We start from the raw sequence: 17,969 nt of genomic DNA on the forward strand, positions 1-17,969 counted from the left end.
TTTCTTTTGCTACCCTTTTGTGCACTTGAAGCAGTATTGCGAGGCGACTTTGGAGTAGATGTGTTTCGCCAACGTGGTAGAGAAGAGGATTATGGACATATAATATCAAATGAAGGGCGTTCCTAGTGGGTGTACAGTTAAGTGAAGTGTAATTCTATTAACACTGCACCTGAGAATTGTATCCATTCTACATTTGAATCAGAAATGCTGTCATCATGAATTGAGCTTACAATGCTGTATTTTTTTGTAGAAATAATTTCATGTCTTTTATAAAAACCACCACTTAGTTCCCGAAACCCCTAAAATTCAAGACGAATGCGTTAACACACCTTAAACCCAACAAAGGATCGTTTGAATTCACCCCAGACCCGCTGAGCAAATTACATCGAAGCCTTTCCTAAGCCAAGGTGGCCCGTTTCGCAACGAAATCCCTCGAAGGCGGCTCTTTGTTCGTGAATCGTGCATATCTGTAGAATGAGAGAATGTACTTCACTGTAAAAAAATAAACGACTAAACACCCTTGGTACTACTTACGTGTCCTTGTACTTTTGCACATCCTGCGGGCTTAGCGAGGGACGGGTGCTTGCGAATGCCTCCAGTAGGTGTCGCTGGTTAATCGTTATCTTCTCCGGAACATGCTGCGCGACGTGTGAAGAAAAAGAAGAAAAGCGATAGGAGACAAACATATTAAACGATTATCGTATTCATAATCGACCATCAAACGCAGCTTTTAGATGCGGATGGCAAAATGTGGGAGTGGATTAAACGAACGCTTACTCCAGGGTAGGTAGAATGTCATTGTAAGGATTTTGCTCGTCTATAAACAGTTATTATGTTGCTAATGTAAGCAGCTTTGCGATGAAAGCGAGTGGTTAACGGCGTTTCGATGTTACCGCTATTATCATCACCAGTCTTAAGATGTTGATAATTTCAGTAAGATGATGTAACTGTATAAAGAACATTTAACGATGTTCAAAAAATTAGAATTCTTCACTGAAGCCAACTCATGGTATAACCAAATTAGCAGTTCATATTTATATAAAACACTTTTTATTAGACTTATCTGACTTATTTGAGTTTCCACAAGTATGCAAAAAATCTTTGCGGATGACAGGCCTCTCCGCCAAATGATGAGACCTGAGTGTCGTCTAAGTAGATTTCAAAAAAGTTTGGATATGTTTTCTTCATAATTGCAAAATTTTAACAATTTCTCCTAATGCTTACAAAACTCAACTTGTAATATCTCCACATAAAACAGAAGCTCTTTATATAAAAACTTCAAAAAGACATGTTATCTCGATGAGAGGATGTCACGATGTGGCTCCCTCTTTGGTATAGTACTAATCAGTTACATATAATATCGAATGTTCAAACATTGGAACAAATATCGAATACAATTATTAATAACTTTAGACAAAAATCGTTGCATTCTTCTATTGCCACGATAAATGCGTTCCATATTTGGGTTAGGTAAGTTGAAGTTAATTTAAAGCGACTTTTTTTTTACAATAAGCAGGTGAGTTCAATTCACGTGTAAAAATTCTGAAGGTTATGCCAAATGAAATGTACAGTGAAACCTCCATGAGTCAATATTGAAGGGACCATCGACTCATGGAAATATCGAGTCATGGAACAGCAATTCTTTGGAAAGCTGCTTCTAGGGACCATCATAGTAACCATGAAATTATGTTTTTAGTATGGTTCCATGAGTCGATATCGAGTCATGGAACATCGACTCATGGAGGTATCACTGTAATATGTTGTTAGCAAAATGTCAATAATAGCTTATTTTAGTTTTATCAAATTAGGGTTATGGTGTTGAATAACACAAAACACCTAGACATAAAAAATGAACGTTTAAAATGATACAGTAATGAAGAAATAAAAAAAAAACCTTTACGTTAGAACATAGCTTGAACACAATTACGAGCATACGCGATGAAATTACCAACGTTCAGTCAATATCATAGTAGGTAATCATCATTCTTAGTTATTTTGTTCTAAAATCATCTCTTCTAATGAAGATATCCTATTCTTCCCACAAAAAGGCGATGACTATCGAAACACCCTCCCTCAGAAATCACAATTCCCACTTTCTCAAGTGCAAACAAAGTCCTGTGACGACACGGAGCATCCGAGCCATTATCCCCCTCGCTAGAGCAAAAGCCAAAGATTCTTTACCCGCCTTCCGCTTCATGATGCAATAAACGCGAAACGGAAGCCGCGGAAATCTCTTATCTCTGTCTTGCGGTGGGTGTACGAGAAGAGACGCAAGGGAACTTTCGTATTCTGCTCGTATACCACACCGACATCACACCAAGAAGCGACAGAGCAGTAATTAACTGCTCTGTTTGGAGCTGCTAGCTGGCAATAATTAAAATCTGGTTGTAATTTAACGCGGATTTGGATTCGTGCGTTACTATCGCTGAATGCGACCACTTCGGGTGGAGTAGAAAAGCTTCAACAGTAGGGTATCCCAAAATTGCGATTTGTTAGACAATTTGGGGACACACCTTCAAAATGAAAGATAAGAATATTGCAAACAAACTTTTGTATGGGTATATGAAACGTTGTCTATAAATTGCCCGTTGAGATTTATAAAAATGACCGATGATTGTCACCAATATCTAACAAATTAAAGGAGCACTTTCAGCAATTGTAGAACAGAGAAAATGGAAATGTAGCGAAAAACAGGATGCACATTGATGACGACGATCAAGCTGAGGACCCACCAACCATACACGCTCGAAAAAGAATTCCAGAAAACGTGAACTGTCAAAAATACACCGTGAACTACCGTCGCATTATCGTGAACGTTCTCGGAACCCGGCAGCGCATTCATCTAAACATTATCTAGTTCACGGTGTATGAAGAACTGTAAGGCTGCTGGGAAGGACGAGAACCCGGTCGAGCTTCTCAAGCACGGAAGTGAGCAGCTTTACCAGTTGATCCACCGAGTACTTCTGGAGGTATGAGAAGACGAGGAAATGCCCACCGGCTGGTTGGATGGCCTCATACGCCCAATCTACCCTGCTGAATTCGGCGTACGAAATTCTGTCGCGCATCCTGTTTAAAAGACTGAGACCGCTCGAGGAGTCCTTCGTCGGCAAATACCTAGTTGGTTTTCGTGAGGGCCGCTCGACAACGGACCGGATGTTTACCTTGCGAATGAGATAAATTCCGGGCAGACTAATCATCTCTTTATTGATTTTAAGGCGGCGTACGATTCAGTGAAAATAAAAAAACAGATAATGTCTGAACATGGTTTTCCGGCGAAACTAATTAGGCTGATACGTGCTACGCTGGATGGTTCGAAATCAAATGTTCAGATCGCAGACGAGGTGTCAACCTCGTTTGTGACGTTAGACGGATTGAAGCAGGGAGACGCACTTTCGAATTTACTGTTCAACATTGCACTCGAGGGTGCTATTAGGAGATCTGGCATGCAGAGAAACGGTACTGTTATCACACGGTCGCACATGCTCCTTGGCTTTGTGGACGATATCGACCTTATTGGAATCGATCGCAGGTCAGTGAAGGAGGCATTCGTGCCTTTAAACTAGTGTTTGATGCACGCTGTGTAATAGACTATCAATATTCATACATTTTGTCTTATGAAAGGTGGAACGATTATTGCTGTAAAAAAAGGTTTTATGTACCGTTTTAGCATCACCTCACATCGAGGCGTCGATAGGCGCATGGTGTACGCAAGGTCATTGGCTCGATCTCAGGTTGCCGCGAAAACATTTTTTGTTTTCAAATTTTGGTTTCATAAGGTAAAGCTATAAATTTCAACCCGATTTATTGTGGCGAATGTTCATAAGTGGTTCCTATGTATCTCGATAGCCCATTTGCCTGAGTGTGGAGATGTGTTTGAAGCAGTGTTGATAGACTCACACTCAAATCTCAATCAATACGCTCTCCAGTGAGAGCAAAACTCATTAGAGATCTGTTTCGCAAATCTCACGCTTGAGATTTTGATGCAAAATCGCTCAATCAACTCAACCCGTAAAAAATGATTCAGTCGCAAAACCCGTCAAAAACTCGTAAAACCCGAATGTTGTTGTTTACGTTGGAAAGGATTTCTATAATTTTACCAGACTAACAAGAAATTATTGCCGTGTGTGAATAAATTGTGTAAATACGAGACAATGAGTCAAAAATATGAAACAACTCATCAATGATTTTATGACTGCTGATTTGCATGATTGACAACTCACGCATGAAAAATCTCCTGCGTGAGTTATGAGAATTTGAGTTTTTCACAACACTGGTTTGAAGTTGTTGAAGAATTTGTTTACCTTGGAAAACTTGTGACATGTGACAACGACGTTTCCCACGAAGTGAAAAGGCGTGAGAGCCTTTTAAGGACTACGTAACCAGCTTAGGTCCCGAACATAGAAACGGAAACAATATTCGCCCTGTATAAACATTGATTCTTCCGGTGGCTCTCTACGGACACGAAGCGTGGACGTTGAAAGAGGCAGATCGGAAAGACTTCGGTGTTTCCGAACGTAAAGTGCTGAGGACAATATTCGTTGGGAAACTCGAAAATACTGTATGAATCACGAGTTGTATCAAGCAGGGTTTGGAAAAATCTTGAAATTGACTCTACAGTAGCCAATCAAAGACAATCACAGTCAGCAAAGCCAATGAAACTCACGCCCATCGCTCATGAAGGCAAAAAGCTTTGAAAATAGCAAAATACCCGTTGCTAAGGGCAACCCAAAATTACTGTAGAAAAATATTCTGTCTCCCACTACATTTCCCGCATTTAGACCCTCAAATGACACTAATGATTTAGAAAATTCATGCACCCAACATAGGCTACTTGATGATATTTACGTTTTTGAACTGCTGTACTGAGAAGAGCCACGTGAGTTTCTCGAAATTCAAGCCTACTACTATTGCCCTTCCCAGCACTGGTAAATATACGAATATTATCGTGTGAAATACGGCAGACTTCAGTGGGGTTGGTCACTTAGTGCGAATGTCGGAAGAAAGAATTACGAAAATAATATTCAGCAGGGAACCAGGTAGAGGTCGGCGTCTTCGGGGAAGGCCACGAATACGCTGGCGGTACGCAGTGGAAGAGGACGGGGCAACTGGAGAAGTTTCGCCCAAGACCGACGAAGATGGAGCTCTACGATACGCCCGGCAATGGCGTAACGCTACGTTGTAGCCATTAAGGTATCAAGGTAGGTAAATTGTGTACAAAAATATATTGACTAATAAGGCTTATTTCATCTTTATGGAACAGTAATTTTATGAAGAACGTCGTGTTTTTGGGTTCAAAAATACATTATTTTGTAAATCATGAAAGATCCGGGGCCCTCTATAACTTGAGCCGGAGGAAGCCAAGAACTGCTTTGTCTATTCTAAATTAAGCCGGTCTGCAAGCCTTTCAAAATGAATGTTTGTACAGTCAGGTCTTCTATTAGACGCTGCTAAACACTTTACGCCTACCACGATTTCTCAGCTGTCGTTCAAATTGATTCTAGTAAAATATGGTAGGTAATAAGCTCATACTATGCCTCAGTCACAAACGAAAAACAGCTTTATCCGATTTGAAACAGCTGGGAAATTGCAGTGTGAGGGAAGTGAGTGGCAGCGTCTTATAGGAGATCTGACTTAATCCAAAGATTACTAAGCGACTTTTCCATAGATTTAAAGATTCTTCACGGAAAAGCTTCAGATTTTTTTATAATGGTTCGTCAAAAGCAGGGTTGGGAAAAATTCTGAAATTCACTCTACAGTTGCCAAGCAAAGCCAATCACAGTCAGCGATGCCAGTGAATCTCGCGCCCATCGCTGCTGTAGGCAATAAGCCTTGATAATTGCAAAACACCCGCTGCTAAGGGCAACCCAAAATTACTGTAGAACAATGTTCTATTTCCTGCTGCATTTCCCGCATTTAGAGCCTTCAATGACACTGACGATTTAGAAAATTCATGCACCCAACATAGGCTACTTGATGAGTTTCACGTTTTTGAACTACTGTACTGGGAAGAGCCACTTGATTTTCGCGAAATTCAAGCCTACTACTATTACCATTCCCAGCACTGGTCTAGAGCCTTTTTTTCAGGAAAACAATAAAGCCACCTTCAGAGATACATCCAAATAATTATAAATGTTTCTCTAGTGTTTCAAAAAATTCAAGTTTTTTAAATGATTTCTCAAACTAGTGAATTTTTTTCAGAATTTCCTACAGGAAATCGTTCAGCAATACAACAATGTGATTACTCTAACGCTAATTTTCCAAGAAATGCTTACAGGGTTTCGTAGGAAGTTTCTTTCAGTTCTACGATCTTTTCAGTAATTACCATTTCAGAGTAATAACTAGAGAAATATTCCTACAAGAATACTTCCGAGAAATTATACACAAGTTTATTCTAGGTTTGAAAAAAATCGTGTAGTAAATATTTCGAGAAACCAAACAAGAAAAGCTCTCATGTAAATTATTTCAGTATTAGTTATCCCGACAAACCTTGTTCCGAAGTAGGCTGGATGATATTGTGAAACTAAATTCCACTGGAAAAAATGTCAGTTGCCTACCCATGTTTTTCTTAATTTTTCCGTGAAGTTCTTCGACTTTATACGCACACTAACACGTCGGAACGAACGTACCGACGAATCAGGTAAATCCGTTGACTCGTTCTCAAGTTATTTCATACAAACACCATTCTATTTTTATTTATATAGAATATATAGATTACTTTGTGTTATTTTAAAACAACTGTTCCAAAACAATTGTTCTATAAATTCAGCCAGCGATTATTCCACAAAAATTTAAGTAGGAATTCTTCCAGAAATTTTACAATTTCAACCGGGATTTCCTCATACCTTTCTACAGAATTTTTGATTTATTTCAAACATTTCTTGAATGATTTTTGAAGCAAATCTTCTAAATCTATCTATATAAATAAAAATGGAGTGGTGTTTGTATGTCACGAAATGGCTTGCGAACGGGCCACCAGATTTTGACAATTCTTTCACTGTTGTCTTCTTGAAGGGCTCCAACGTGTTCGTGTGAAGAAAAAGTTTAGGGAAGTTATCGTAAAACTTCGTAAAACGGAGGAGTACTAATATGTCATTTTGTATAGGAGATACCATGACATTTTTCAAAGCCTACTTGATGACTTATGGCAAGACGAAGTTAGCCGGGACCACTAGTTCTAAATAGATTCTTCAATTTAACAAATCATTTAGAGTTTCAGACCACATAATGCTACAGTAATTATTTCTTCAAAAGTTCAATTCGAGGTTTTCCAGGGATTTTCTATTGAAAATTCTGCAGGAAAATATGCAGGGTTTAATTTGGTAAATTTTCCAATTATTACTTTATCAGTTTTTCGGGATACTTCTCTAATACTTTCTCAAGAGCCTAGAATAAATCCGGAGATCTTTTAAAAGCTCTTCTTGTAGGAACTTATCATCTTTTTTACCAGAATAAGTGTTATCTTAACACTTCAGTCGTCGCGCTGTTGTATTTTGTACAACACTGATGGAAAAACCTCGCTTGTCGAACACAGCATTAGCGTAGTGGTTTTGACGGTGACAAACCGCGCGACGACTGAAAGGTAAAAGATAGCACTTATTGATAAATTAACAAGGAAGGATAACACCTGTAGATAAATTTCAAGTCCTAACATTAAAGAAATTTTTAACTTAAATTAGAGGAAATTCAAAAAAAAATCCTGAAAAAAAACTAAGAAGATAGTTCTGAAATCTATGGAAGTATCACTAGAATATAGTAATATTTGGCATAACCTACAGAAGTTTCTGGAAAGATCCTGTGAGAGATGACTGGTTGGATGCTCTGAAGAATCCTTATCCAGGCATGATGTCTCTAAGTTCGTATTTTGAGATACTTAGCCGCTATCAGCCCTGATGACTACTCACATGACAATTGTATGTTATATTGACATGTATGTTACATGTCAATTGTATGAATCGCACCATCGACTTCTTCAATACTCGTTTGGAATATTGCAACACCCTAGAAAAGTTTATAAACTCTACACCAGCAACTCATGCTTACCAGTGATACTCGGTGAAAAGATCCCATTACTTTTACCATGTAATATGTGTGTTTATTTCCATAATGTTGATAATAAATAATAGGAACAATATAGGCGTGATCCATACGGAGCCTTCCTTAGCCGAGTGATTAGAGTCCGCGGCTACAAAGCCATGCTGAAGGTATCTGGGTTCGATCCCGGTCTGCATGAAAATGTCTACATGAGCCAATGAGACTCACCGTCGTACTTACTTTCCTGTAACCAGAACTGTTTGGCCTTGCCAACATTATAGAAAACAGACATGAAAAAAAATCAAAAATGATCAATTTCACCCGAAATTACGGTGTATGATGTACCGTAATCCGGGATAACATTGTTCATTTTTTGGATATTTCTTAAAAATTTCATTTGAAAATGTATATGTTTCAAGTTTTATATTTTTAAAACAAGTACTGACATCCATTTATGTTGTCTATATCTTCTTCTTCTTCTTTCTGGCGTTACGTCCCCACTGGGACAGAGCCTGCTTCTCAGCTTAGTGTTCTTATGAGCACTTCCACAGTTATTAACTGAGAGCTTACTGTGCCAATGACCATTTTTGCATGCGTATATCGTGTGGCAGGTACGAAGATACTCTATGCCCTGGGAAGTCGAGAAAATTTCCAACCCGAAAAGATCCTCGACCGGTGGGATTCGAACCCACGACCCTCAGCTTGGTCTTGCTGAATAGCTGCGCGTTTACCGCTACGGCTATCTGGGCCCCATGTTGTCTATATACTGTATCTTGTTTACTGAAAGTTTAAACCATGTTAAAAAAAATGTTTTAGGTGATTTTTTGATTAAGCTGATATGGGGTAACATTGATCATTCATGATTACAACGTTTGGTAATATTGAAAATACCATTGCTTACTGAAATCATAGTCCCTGAAGCCGAATATGATGGCCAAACTCTTACAAGTAATTTAATTTTGATTTATTTCAAAATTAAAAACACCTTGAATTGTGGAATGCGTCGGCAATTTCCAAAAGAAATTCTGCATTCTTTATAGTAATTTGTAAATTATGCTTAACTGAACATATTTATGAAAATTTTGACCACGGAATCATTTTCGGCGATGCCATTTTTAGTAACAATCGCATTTCTCTTGCTCATATCGTTTTCGGAACTCATGTGAGACATGATTCTTTGATGTTCATTAGCTCATAAATAGAAGGTAGAGAATCACTATTCATGCATTGAAAATATTTCATCTATAAACGTTGATTCGAACTTTTTACGAGGAGGGTTATTGCGATCAATTTTACCCCGCTGATCAATGTTACCCCGGATTACGGTACTTAATGAACTCGCTTATGGGATCAGTATATTTTTCTCAGATCGTAAATGAAGAAAATTAAAACAAATATCTCAAGAATACTTGCAATAAGTTTGATAGCCACTTTTGATGATTTAAAGCAGAAAAGTACTAAAAAAAAGTCACAGTATTCAAAACTTAAAAAAATCCATATGCAAATTTTTGTGAAAAACATGCATTGAATGATTTTTGCCAGATAGTTTGGACCCCGAAGAATCCGCAAAAAAAAAAATCCAAAATAGTGAGTGTCACGAAATTTTGCAGAACTTCTTGATGTTAGTGACAAAATTCAGGTTTTTTTCATAAATCTCAATGGGGCAACCTCTAAGCGTTATTTCTCAAAGTTTAATTTTTGCAAAATCCTTATGTGTCGTTTGGAGGTAGAGCCCTGAGCTCAGCAGGACTTCAAAGTGCAATTTTGGAACACCCTATTCAACTGCTGCCTAATTGGATTAGTTTTCCAAGCGAGCGGAGATTGTCATCGCGCATAAGAAGAAAGACAATAAGGGTTGGGAAAATGCGGAAAATGGTACGTACCTCATCATCCTCGGCACTGGTGAGACACTCCTGAACGGCTAGCATGTTGGCGGTCGTCAGAATGGATTGAATATCTGCCCCGGTATAGCTGTTGGCTTTCTTGGCAAAATGTGGTAGTTGCACGTCAGCAGCCAGATCCAATGAGCTACTTTGGTTCTTGAAGATCGCCAGACGCGATTTCTAACGGATTAATTAAAAATTTATTGATGATTAACTGATATTCCAGGTCAAAGTCTAAACCTACCTCATCCGGTAGACTACACTCCACTAAACGATCAATTCGGCCCGATCGCAACAGCGCTGGATCCAGAAGTTCAGGCCTGGATGTAGCTCCGATCACAGTCACCCCTTGAAGACCTTCAACGCCATCCAGTTCCGTGAGTAACTGATTCACCACACGATCTGTAACCCCGGTGGAGTCATGTCCTCTTCGGGGCGCTAAGCTGTCGAATTCATCGAAGAATAGAACACAAGGTTTGGCACTGCGTGCTCGATCGAACAAATTCCGCACATTTTCCTCACTCTGACCGATGTACTTTGCCAACAACTCCGGACCCTTTACCGATATCATCCGGAGGTTCCACGTTTTCGCCAGCTTAGAAACTGTAAATGGATCATCTCATTTAAAAACATCAATTATCATCTCAAAACACACCGACCTAAATAAGTCTTGCCCGTTCCCGGAGGACCGAACAGCAAAATGCCTGCCTGATTGCGCAGCGGTGAACACTCGAAGATCTTCGGGAATTTAGTCGGCCACATTAACACCTCCTGGAAAACATCGATGGCGGTTTCCAAGCCTGGAACTTTATCCCCCGGAACGTCATCGTCATCATCCGGCTCATCCGAGCGCTTGTGACTTTCGATTCCTTGCAGGCAATATTCGTTGGTAACATCCAAGGCACTACCGATCATTCCATCCGTCACCAGTGGGGATTTGGAATCTACGATCAAAAGAAAAAAAAATGTTAACTCAAAATCTCCTACAATCTCAAAATTCATGAGTCTCACTTTTCTTGAACGCGTAAAATACCGCTCGATCAACCATCTGCACCAGGCTCCCAACCGAGTAGCCTTCGGTCGAGTTGGCCAGCTTCTTCCAGTTGATCTTCTTCTCCAGCTTGCAGCGTTTGTTAACGAACAAACTTTTGATCACAATTTCTCTATCAGTCTTGTCGAGGTTTGGTACCTTCTGGAGGTCATGGAACAGGTGAGATCCCCGCGAGGAGTAAAGCCTCTGGTTAAGGTTGGCAACGCTGCTGATGGAAGCGATCACCGAGATCGGGTTGGTGCTGGTGAACTCCTCGATCTGCTTGCGTATCACGTCCGAAACTCTGGAAATATCACCCGTTGAGAGATTGAGCACGATCGAACATTTAAAATGGAACCTACTTATTATGATACTCGGCATCCTGGGTGTTCTGATCACCGGGATTGTGCGTCAGGACGTCCAGCCCTTCCAAGTACAAGACTGCCGGGCTGTGAAACATGCACATGTAAAATGCGTGGCGAAGATCCTTCAGTATTGAGTCCGGTTTGCGCCCTTTGTGTTTCGAGCATTGGAACGTGGTCGTGAAACAGTGATAAGGTGCTTCGGCTAGGCGACGTAGTACCGTTTGGACGATGGTTCTTTTACCACTCTGGTTGGATCCTGAAAGAGGCGAACAAGGTATTGCAATTTCATGAAGTTCTATATTTTTAGTAGATTTAAATTTTGTTAATAAATCCTTAGAATCACCTCAAATAACAAGCACATTTTCATATATCACACAGTTCAAATGTTAATATCAACCAAGCTGACGAATTGAATAGGTCTCATTTTATAGTTTTTAGGCTCTAGCGCAAACTAGCATACCTACTAGGAGGTCCTTTATTTTTCGAAAATGTGAAATGTTATAAGTGCGTCATTGTAAAGTGCTCGTTTTGATAAGAAAAAAAAAATCATGTAAAATTTTGAAGTTCCCACGTGGACGCTAAGTGGTCCCTCAAAGACCTGAAAGGTATCAGGTATACATCACCCCCGTGCGTAAATCGAGCTCGCTGCTCTACTGCACGCTTCGTGAGTACGCGAAGCCACTAGCGCGCGTTGATAGTGAGCATAGAAGTTTGTTTTCTATGTAGTTGTTGTTTTTTGTCAGCGTGCACTGTTACGAAGATGTATATAGCTAGGGGGCAGTCTTCAAAAAATCCCACTCCAAGAGCTGCTGAGCTCGAAAACCATCAGAGCAAGATTAATTCCACGCGCATTTTTCGTTTAAATCCAGGCATGCAATGAATCATGCCACGTGTATGAGAGGATTGAATCCCAGGATTCAATCTTTGATCAACTGTTAGCCGGGTAAATTAATCGAGTAAGCATTGATATTTCATTCCATATCGGATGAAAACTTTGGTCTGACAGGACACATTTGGAATGTGTCTGAAATATTTTATGTTGCACAGCTGCTTCCAGTGACCAATTTTTGGAAACTAGCAACAATTTTTTATAACATTCTGACCTGACGTAATGACTCATCATGTAGACGGAACTCCGAGCTCTTGAACAGAAAATATGAATCAAGTGCAGTTGATTGAATTTCCGTTGAAACATATCTGGATTCAACGAAACTCCGGCGTAAGAATTTTTGTCTAAATTAATTTCTCCTTGACTGAAAATAACTACAAGTAGTCCCAATTTGTAGTGGTATGATACCATTTCTACTCTATCCTTATTTGCTGAATTTCATTACCTTCCATATTACAATGTCTCTTGTTCGGTAGTCAGGTTTTATTTGTCCCAATCCCCTACGAAACGTCAAATATTCCACACGAAGAGCATTTTACCGTTTTGACTCATATTCCGAACACTTAAGGCCAACAGTGACTTCAAATGCATCTGATTGACATAAATTGGCGGATATTTGTGTAAAATTTCATTTCTTCGCAAAGCCTAACTGTTAGCTGTTGGGTGTACCGATAATAATGTTAATTTAATTAGTTTTAGTATTGTTTTTACGTTAAAGTATGGAACAACATTTTGATTCAAATGCCGAACACTGTGTTCATTATGTCTCATATTCCGAACACCTTGATTCAAATTCCGAACAGCACGAATAAATCATATTCAAATGAATAATTTCGCAAACCAATGTATCTGAGCTTGTTCTACTAGTCTCAAACTTGAGAATCATCACTACTCCGGCGGTATAAATTATATTGGAGACGGTTAAAGCGAATTGCAATTGACTACCGTTTCCTTGATATTTGGTGACATATTTCAACGAAACATTTCAACCAAATCGCCATACAAAAACCGAGTGTTCGGAATATGAGTCTGTTCGGAATTTGAGACAAAACGGTACCTTGAATCGATTGCTTATGAGCATAATGACAGAGATTCAATCGTGGGATTGAATCCTTGCATAAATCACGCACGCTTTGGAAAAATCAGGATTCAAAACGATCCAGCGCATTGAGATGATTTCAAAGCATGCTTGTTTAAATCTGGGAGCAGAAGGATGCTCTTTGAAGACTGCTAGGGGGTGCGAACTGGAAATCAACAAGCAGCAAGGCTGCTGTCAAACATAAAATATCGTAAAAATAATCCGAGTATGCCTAGGCCTTAACTTCACCACGCTAAAAATGTTATACGTTGTATGTAACTCAACGACCGACATATTTTAACGAAATGTTCTATTTAGTCCCAATTATTCATTAATCGTATAGAATGTTTGGCAACATGTTTCAAATTCATTTACGATCAGAATACAGCTTTCTACAGCTTTCTTAATGATTTGATTTTTACTCTGATTGATAATAAAATCTCGTGTTCACTATCATAAGGGTTATGGCAATTAATGAATAAGATAGAATATTTAATGAATTAGCTGGATTTATTGTATTGTACAAATATTATTCCGACACAAATGCACCTTGTCGTTGTAAAGTGTCGTAAATAAATCATCAATCAATCAACTATCATAAGGGCGTATCTGCAATGATCGATTAATTTTCGTCGATTTTCTCTTTTGCAAATTACTATGCCGGGCGACTGTTTTCGACAGCTAATCTCGTTTTAGCGGAAAGCACTCATAGTTCTTCGTCAAGCAGCAAAATGATCCAAAAAACGATTGATTTTCTTATACTAACTCAAAGAGAAAATCGACGAAGATAAATCGATCATTGCAGATACGCCTATAAGATACTGAAGGCGAGAAATCGAAGTACAGATATTCAGTGAAACCTCCAGAAGTTATTATTAAGGAAACCATTGAACTCGATATTTTATGAGTGTAGTTTAAATGGTATTTTCAATATCAACTAATAAAAGTTTCACCGCATATCAGTACTTCAGTTTTTTTTATTGATCAGAGTAAGACTGAACAAAAATCAGCATCTGCAAAAAGACTAACGTGAAATACAGAGCTGTCAGCATTCTTTCTAAACATGCGTCTTGTAATTTGTTTATTTGGGTTTACAACAACAGACTATCTATAATTCCAATAGTATAGCATGAAAATCATTTATTGCATGTAAGAGTTATTATTTCAAGCAATTGAACAATTGAGCAATTGAATTATGATATCAACCAATAATAATTTTATATTAAAAATGTCTTATTAATGTTCGAATCCTCTGAGCAGAATCTCAATAGAGAAACTTAAAAGTAGATGGAGTACCGTGTACCTTTTAATTCCGCTCCTAAATGCTTATCTTTGACAGATACACGTATTTCGACTACCACTTGCAGTCTTCTTCAGTGTCAGTTACTCGTATCCACTAGTGGAGTATACTTTTAAGTTTCTCCAATGATTCAAGTGTACATATATTCAATTAATGTGGCTCCATATTGTCTTAGAGAACTTGAGCCTGGAAATGAACCTAATTATGATAAGCTTTACCGTGATTTAATTATAAAATCTTACAATTAACAATTAAATATTCGGTATTGAAATACAACGTTAGTGCACTGAAATCAACGATTTTGACAGTTACGTCTTCAAAAAAGCGTAATTCAAAATTTCGCCTACCGATTTTTGGAGAGTTGTAGAACAATTATATGAGCCAGCTGCCTTTAAATGTTTTATTGGTTGTTTTTCTTTGATAATAACGGTAAACGAGTTGGGCGAATGACCATAATGGTTAAAACCCAGTAAAAAAAAAAACGGTAAACGAAGCACCGTGTCCCATACATTCGAAGCACTATGGGACGCTTCTTTAAAGAAGTTTAAAAAAACTTAGATAATAGAAAATTCCCCTATATTGCTTCAGGCATTCCTTCTCGGATTATCCTGGGAATTACTCCAGGTATCACATAAAACAGACTACTCCAGATAATACACAAACATTTGTCCAGACAATTATTCTTTGGGATTCCATCAGGGATTTAATTTAGAAACTCAAGGAACAGTCAAGGACTTGAAAAAATACCTAAAATTTCTTATACAGATTTCAGAAATTTTTCAAGAGTTCCAACGAAAAATAATCCATGCATTTTACCAGAACTACCTCAAGTGTTATTTATTTTGCTCAAGGCAGTATAACAAAACATTTTGTAGAAATAAAAAATCGGCTTTGTAAAGCTTTAAACGGCCATGAGCCTTTAAGTAAACAAACTGATAAAAAAATCTCGATCAGTGCAATTCATAAATTAACCCTGTGATTTCATAAGTAGAACTCAAATATGTTTTCTTCGGATATCTTCACAAAATTCAAACATAAATTCTTCCAAGAATACATTAGGTATTATTTCAGATTTTTTTTAATTAAGTCATCCGGAAGCACTTTTTGCTGTGCGGCCTGTGAAAGTGTAGAAAGCAAAACCTGACGTTTGTTATAATAGTTTAATATACTTCTGTCTTGAGTTCAAACATTGGAAACGTTTAAAAACTACGTTGCGCTTAACGGGGAGGTAAGTTACAAAATTACAAAAATATGATTGAAAACTAGAACGAATACCAACCGGTTCCAAAAACAGCCGTTTCACCATTTGAACGGCTCTTTGGGCAGCGTCCATTAATACCGCAATCCTTTTTTATGATATTTATTGAAATTTTCTTTTGAAAATGTAAATGTTGCAAGTTTTATATTTTTAGAACAAGTACTGGTACCCATCGCTTGTGGCTATGTACCATATTTTGTTTTCTGAAAATTTTAAGCATGTTTTAATAACCCACGTAGCACAGTTTGTTTCAACTCAAGTACAAAATAATCTCTTTAAACTAATCCAAGTTGTCAATGGTTGAAAATATGACTTTCAATTGCACTGAATAGCAACGCAAAAAGCGCAAGAGGTGGAGTCTGTTTGCAACATATTTAAGTTATATCGAAATTGCTTATTTGTGGCAAAATACTTGAGAAAAAAAAAATATAAACGAGAACCAAACGTTCGACCTCAAGATCACCAAACTTCTCCTCTACTCACTATTCTTCCAGCTCTTCGAACAATTGCTTCACCAATGCACTATAAAAGCGACCACATGGCCCATTAATCAAAGCTTGTTGCTTATAACTTTACTGCACCCTTCGGAATACAAGTTCATTACTGTCGAAATCAGACCAATCTAAACTTTTTGCAAAAACTTCCGCGCAACATATGAGAAACACCATAAACACCATTCAAACAAACAAACAAGACCATGTTTTCGTTGTTAGATGATACATAAGGTGCAACTCAACCATATTGCAACTCGATTCAAACAAACAAACTTCTAGCTGTCATACAGGTAGTTTAGTGCAACTTGGTCGCAACTGGGATGAATCTTCTTGAGTTGTGGGTATGGAAACGAAAATTGAATGCGAGTTGCGGATGCTTTAAATGAAAGTAATTTGAAACATAACAACAAAACATGGAAACATCTTGACAAACTTGACTTCATTGCTATTTGCAAAAGACATATGCGGCAAATCTCGTCGTTTCAAAAATGTTGAACGTCAAACAAGAAGTGACATGCTTGTCATTGGAACGGAAATGAAACTTTATGAGCCTTGATGTTGATATGCAACCGAACTAGAACCATGTAAGTTACAGATGCTTTTATTGATACGCGATTTAAATCGTTTTTTGAAAAGCATCTCTTTGGAAGATGTTTCGTGTGCTACTTGGGAAATGTTCTATATGATTTTTTTAGTTAGCTTATATGAGGTGACATTGATCACTCATGCGAACAATGATTGGTAATGTTGGAAATGTCGTTACTTACTAAAATCATGGTCCCTAAAGCCGAATATGAAGGCCAAAATTTTATAAGACATTTACTTTTTGAGTAATTTGAAAATTAAAAACACTATGAATTACGCAATACGTCTAAATGTAGGCAATTTTCTAAGGAAATTTTGCATTCTTCATAATATATTGTTTATTTTGCTAACTGAACAAACTTACAAACATTTTGACAACGGAATTGTTTCCAGCGATACATTTTTTAGTAAAAACAGCATTTGCAAATGCGCATAAACAAAACTAAATTTTTACAAGTGGGCTCCGTGGCCGTGTGATTAGTGTCGTCAAGTATATTTAGTCGCATCGTGTCAAAGAGTGTGGGTTCGATTCCCGCTTCAGTCCGGTAAACTTTTCGTGGGGAATGTTTTCCGACTGTACCACTGGGCGTTGCATGCTGGTCCGTTGTCTAGTGTGGTGCTTCCTTCATAGGGCTTAATGCCCAACGGAAGCATTAAAAACGTGAGTGTATTTTTTAAGACCTCAATTTTCATAAGTTATATTATTAATATAAGATAGAGAAGTACTATTTTTGCATTGGAAATATCTCATTGAAAAATGTTGGTTGGAACGTTTTGCTATCAATGTTACCCCGCTGATCAATGTTACCCCGGATTACGGTATCGCTAAAATTGGCAAAATTGACAAACTTGTCGGATGCATTTTCAAACAAATTTATTTTTTGTTTATTAATAATTAAAAATGAACGTTTTTCGATTGAGATCCTTCAAAAACATGTGAATAAAGTTTAGGGAATCGATTTTTGAGTACTATTCGGAACTGGCATATTTTTTTATGATATATTAATGAGAAAATGCGCCAAATTTGTATCCGCGTCAAACATGGTAAGTTCACGG

General features: G+C 38.0%; 1 protein-coding gene across 1 annotated transcript in view; it reads right to left on the reverse strand.

Annotated features, from left to right (window-relative positions):
* Positions 1 to 244: 244 nt before the first annotated feature.
* The window catches only part of LOC5567213 (peroxisome biogenesis factor 1), a 34,438-nt gene continuing 16,713 nt past the window's right edge, over positions 245 to 17,969 (reverse strand). Inside the window, exons 5-11 of the mRNA XM_021848880.1 lie at positions 11,307 to 11,565; positions 10,926 to 11,248; positions 10,574 to 10,858; positions 10,159 to 10,517; positions 9,915 to 10,094; positions 535 to 638; positions 245 to 467 (exon numbers count right to left, since the gene is read on the reverse strand). Coding sequence (XP_021704572.1) covers positions 398 to 467; positions 535 to 638; positions 9,915 to 10,094; positions 10,159 to 10,517; positions 10,574 to 10,858; positions 10,926 to 11,248; positions 11,307 to 11,565 — 1,580 coding nt within the window. The 3' untranslated portion in view covers positions 245 to 397. The remainder of the gene's footprint in view (positions 468 to 534; positions 639 to 9,914; positions 10,095 to 10,158; positions 10,518 to 10,573; positions 10,859 to 10,925; positions 11,249 to 11,306; positions 11,566 to 17,969) is intronic.

The sequence above is a fragment of the Aedes aegypti genome, chromosome 3 (assembly GCF_002204515.2).
Source record: "Aedes aegypti strain LVP_AGWG chromosome 3, AaegL5.0 Primary Assembly, whole genome shotgun sequence".
NCBI classification, from domain to species: Eukaryota; Metazoa; Arthropoda; class Insecta; order Diptera; family Culicidae; genus Aedes; species Aedes aegypti.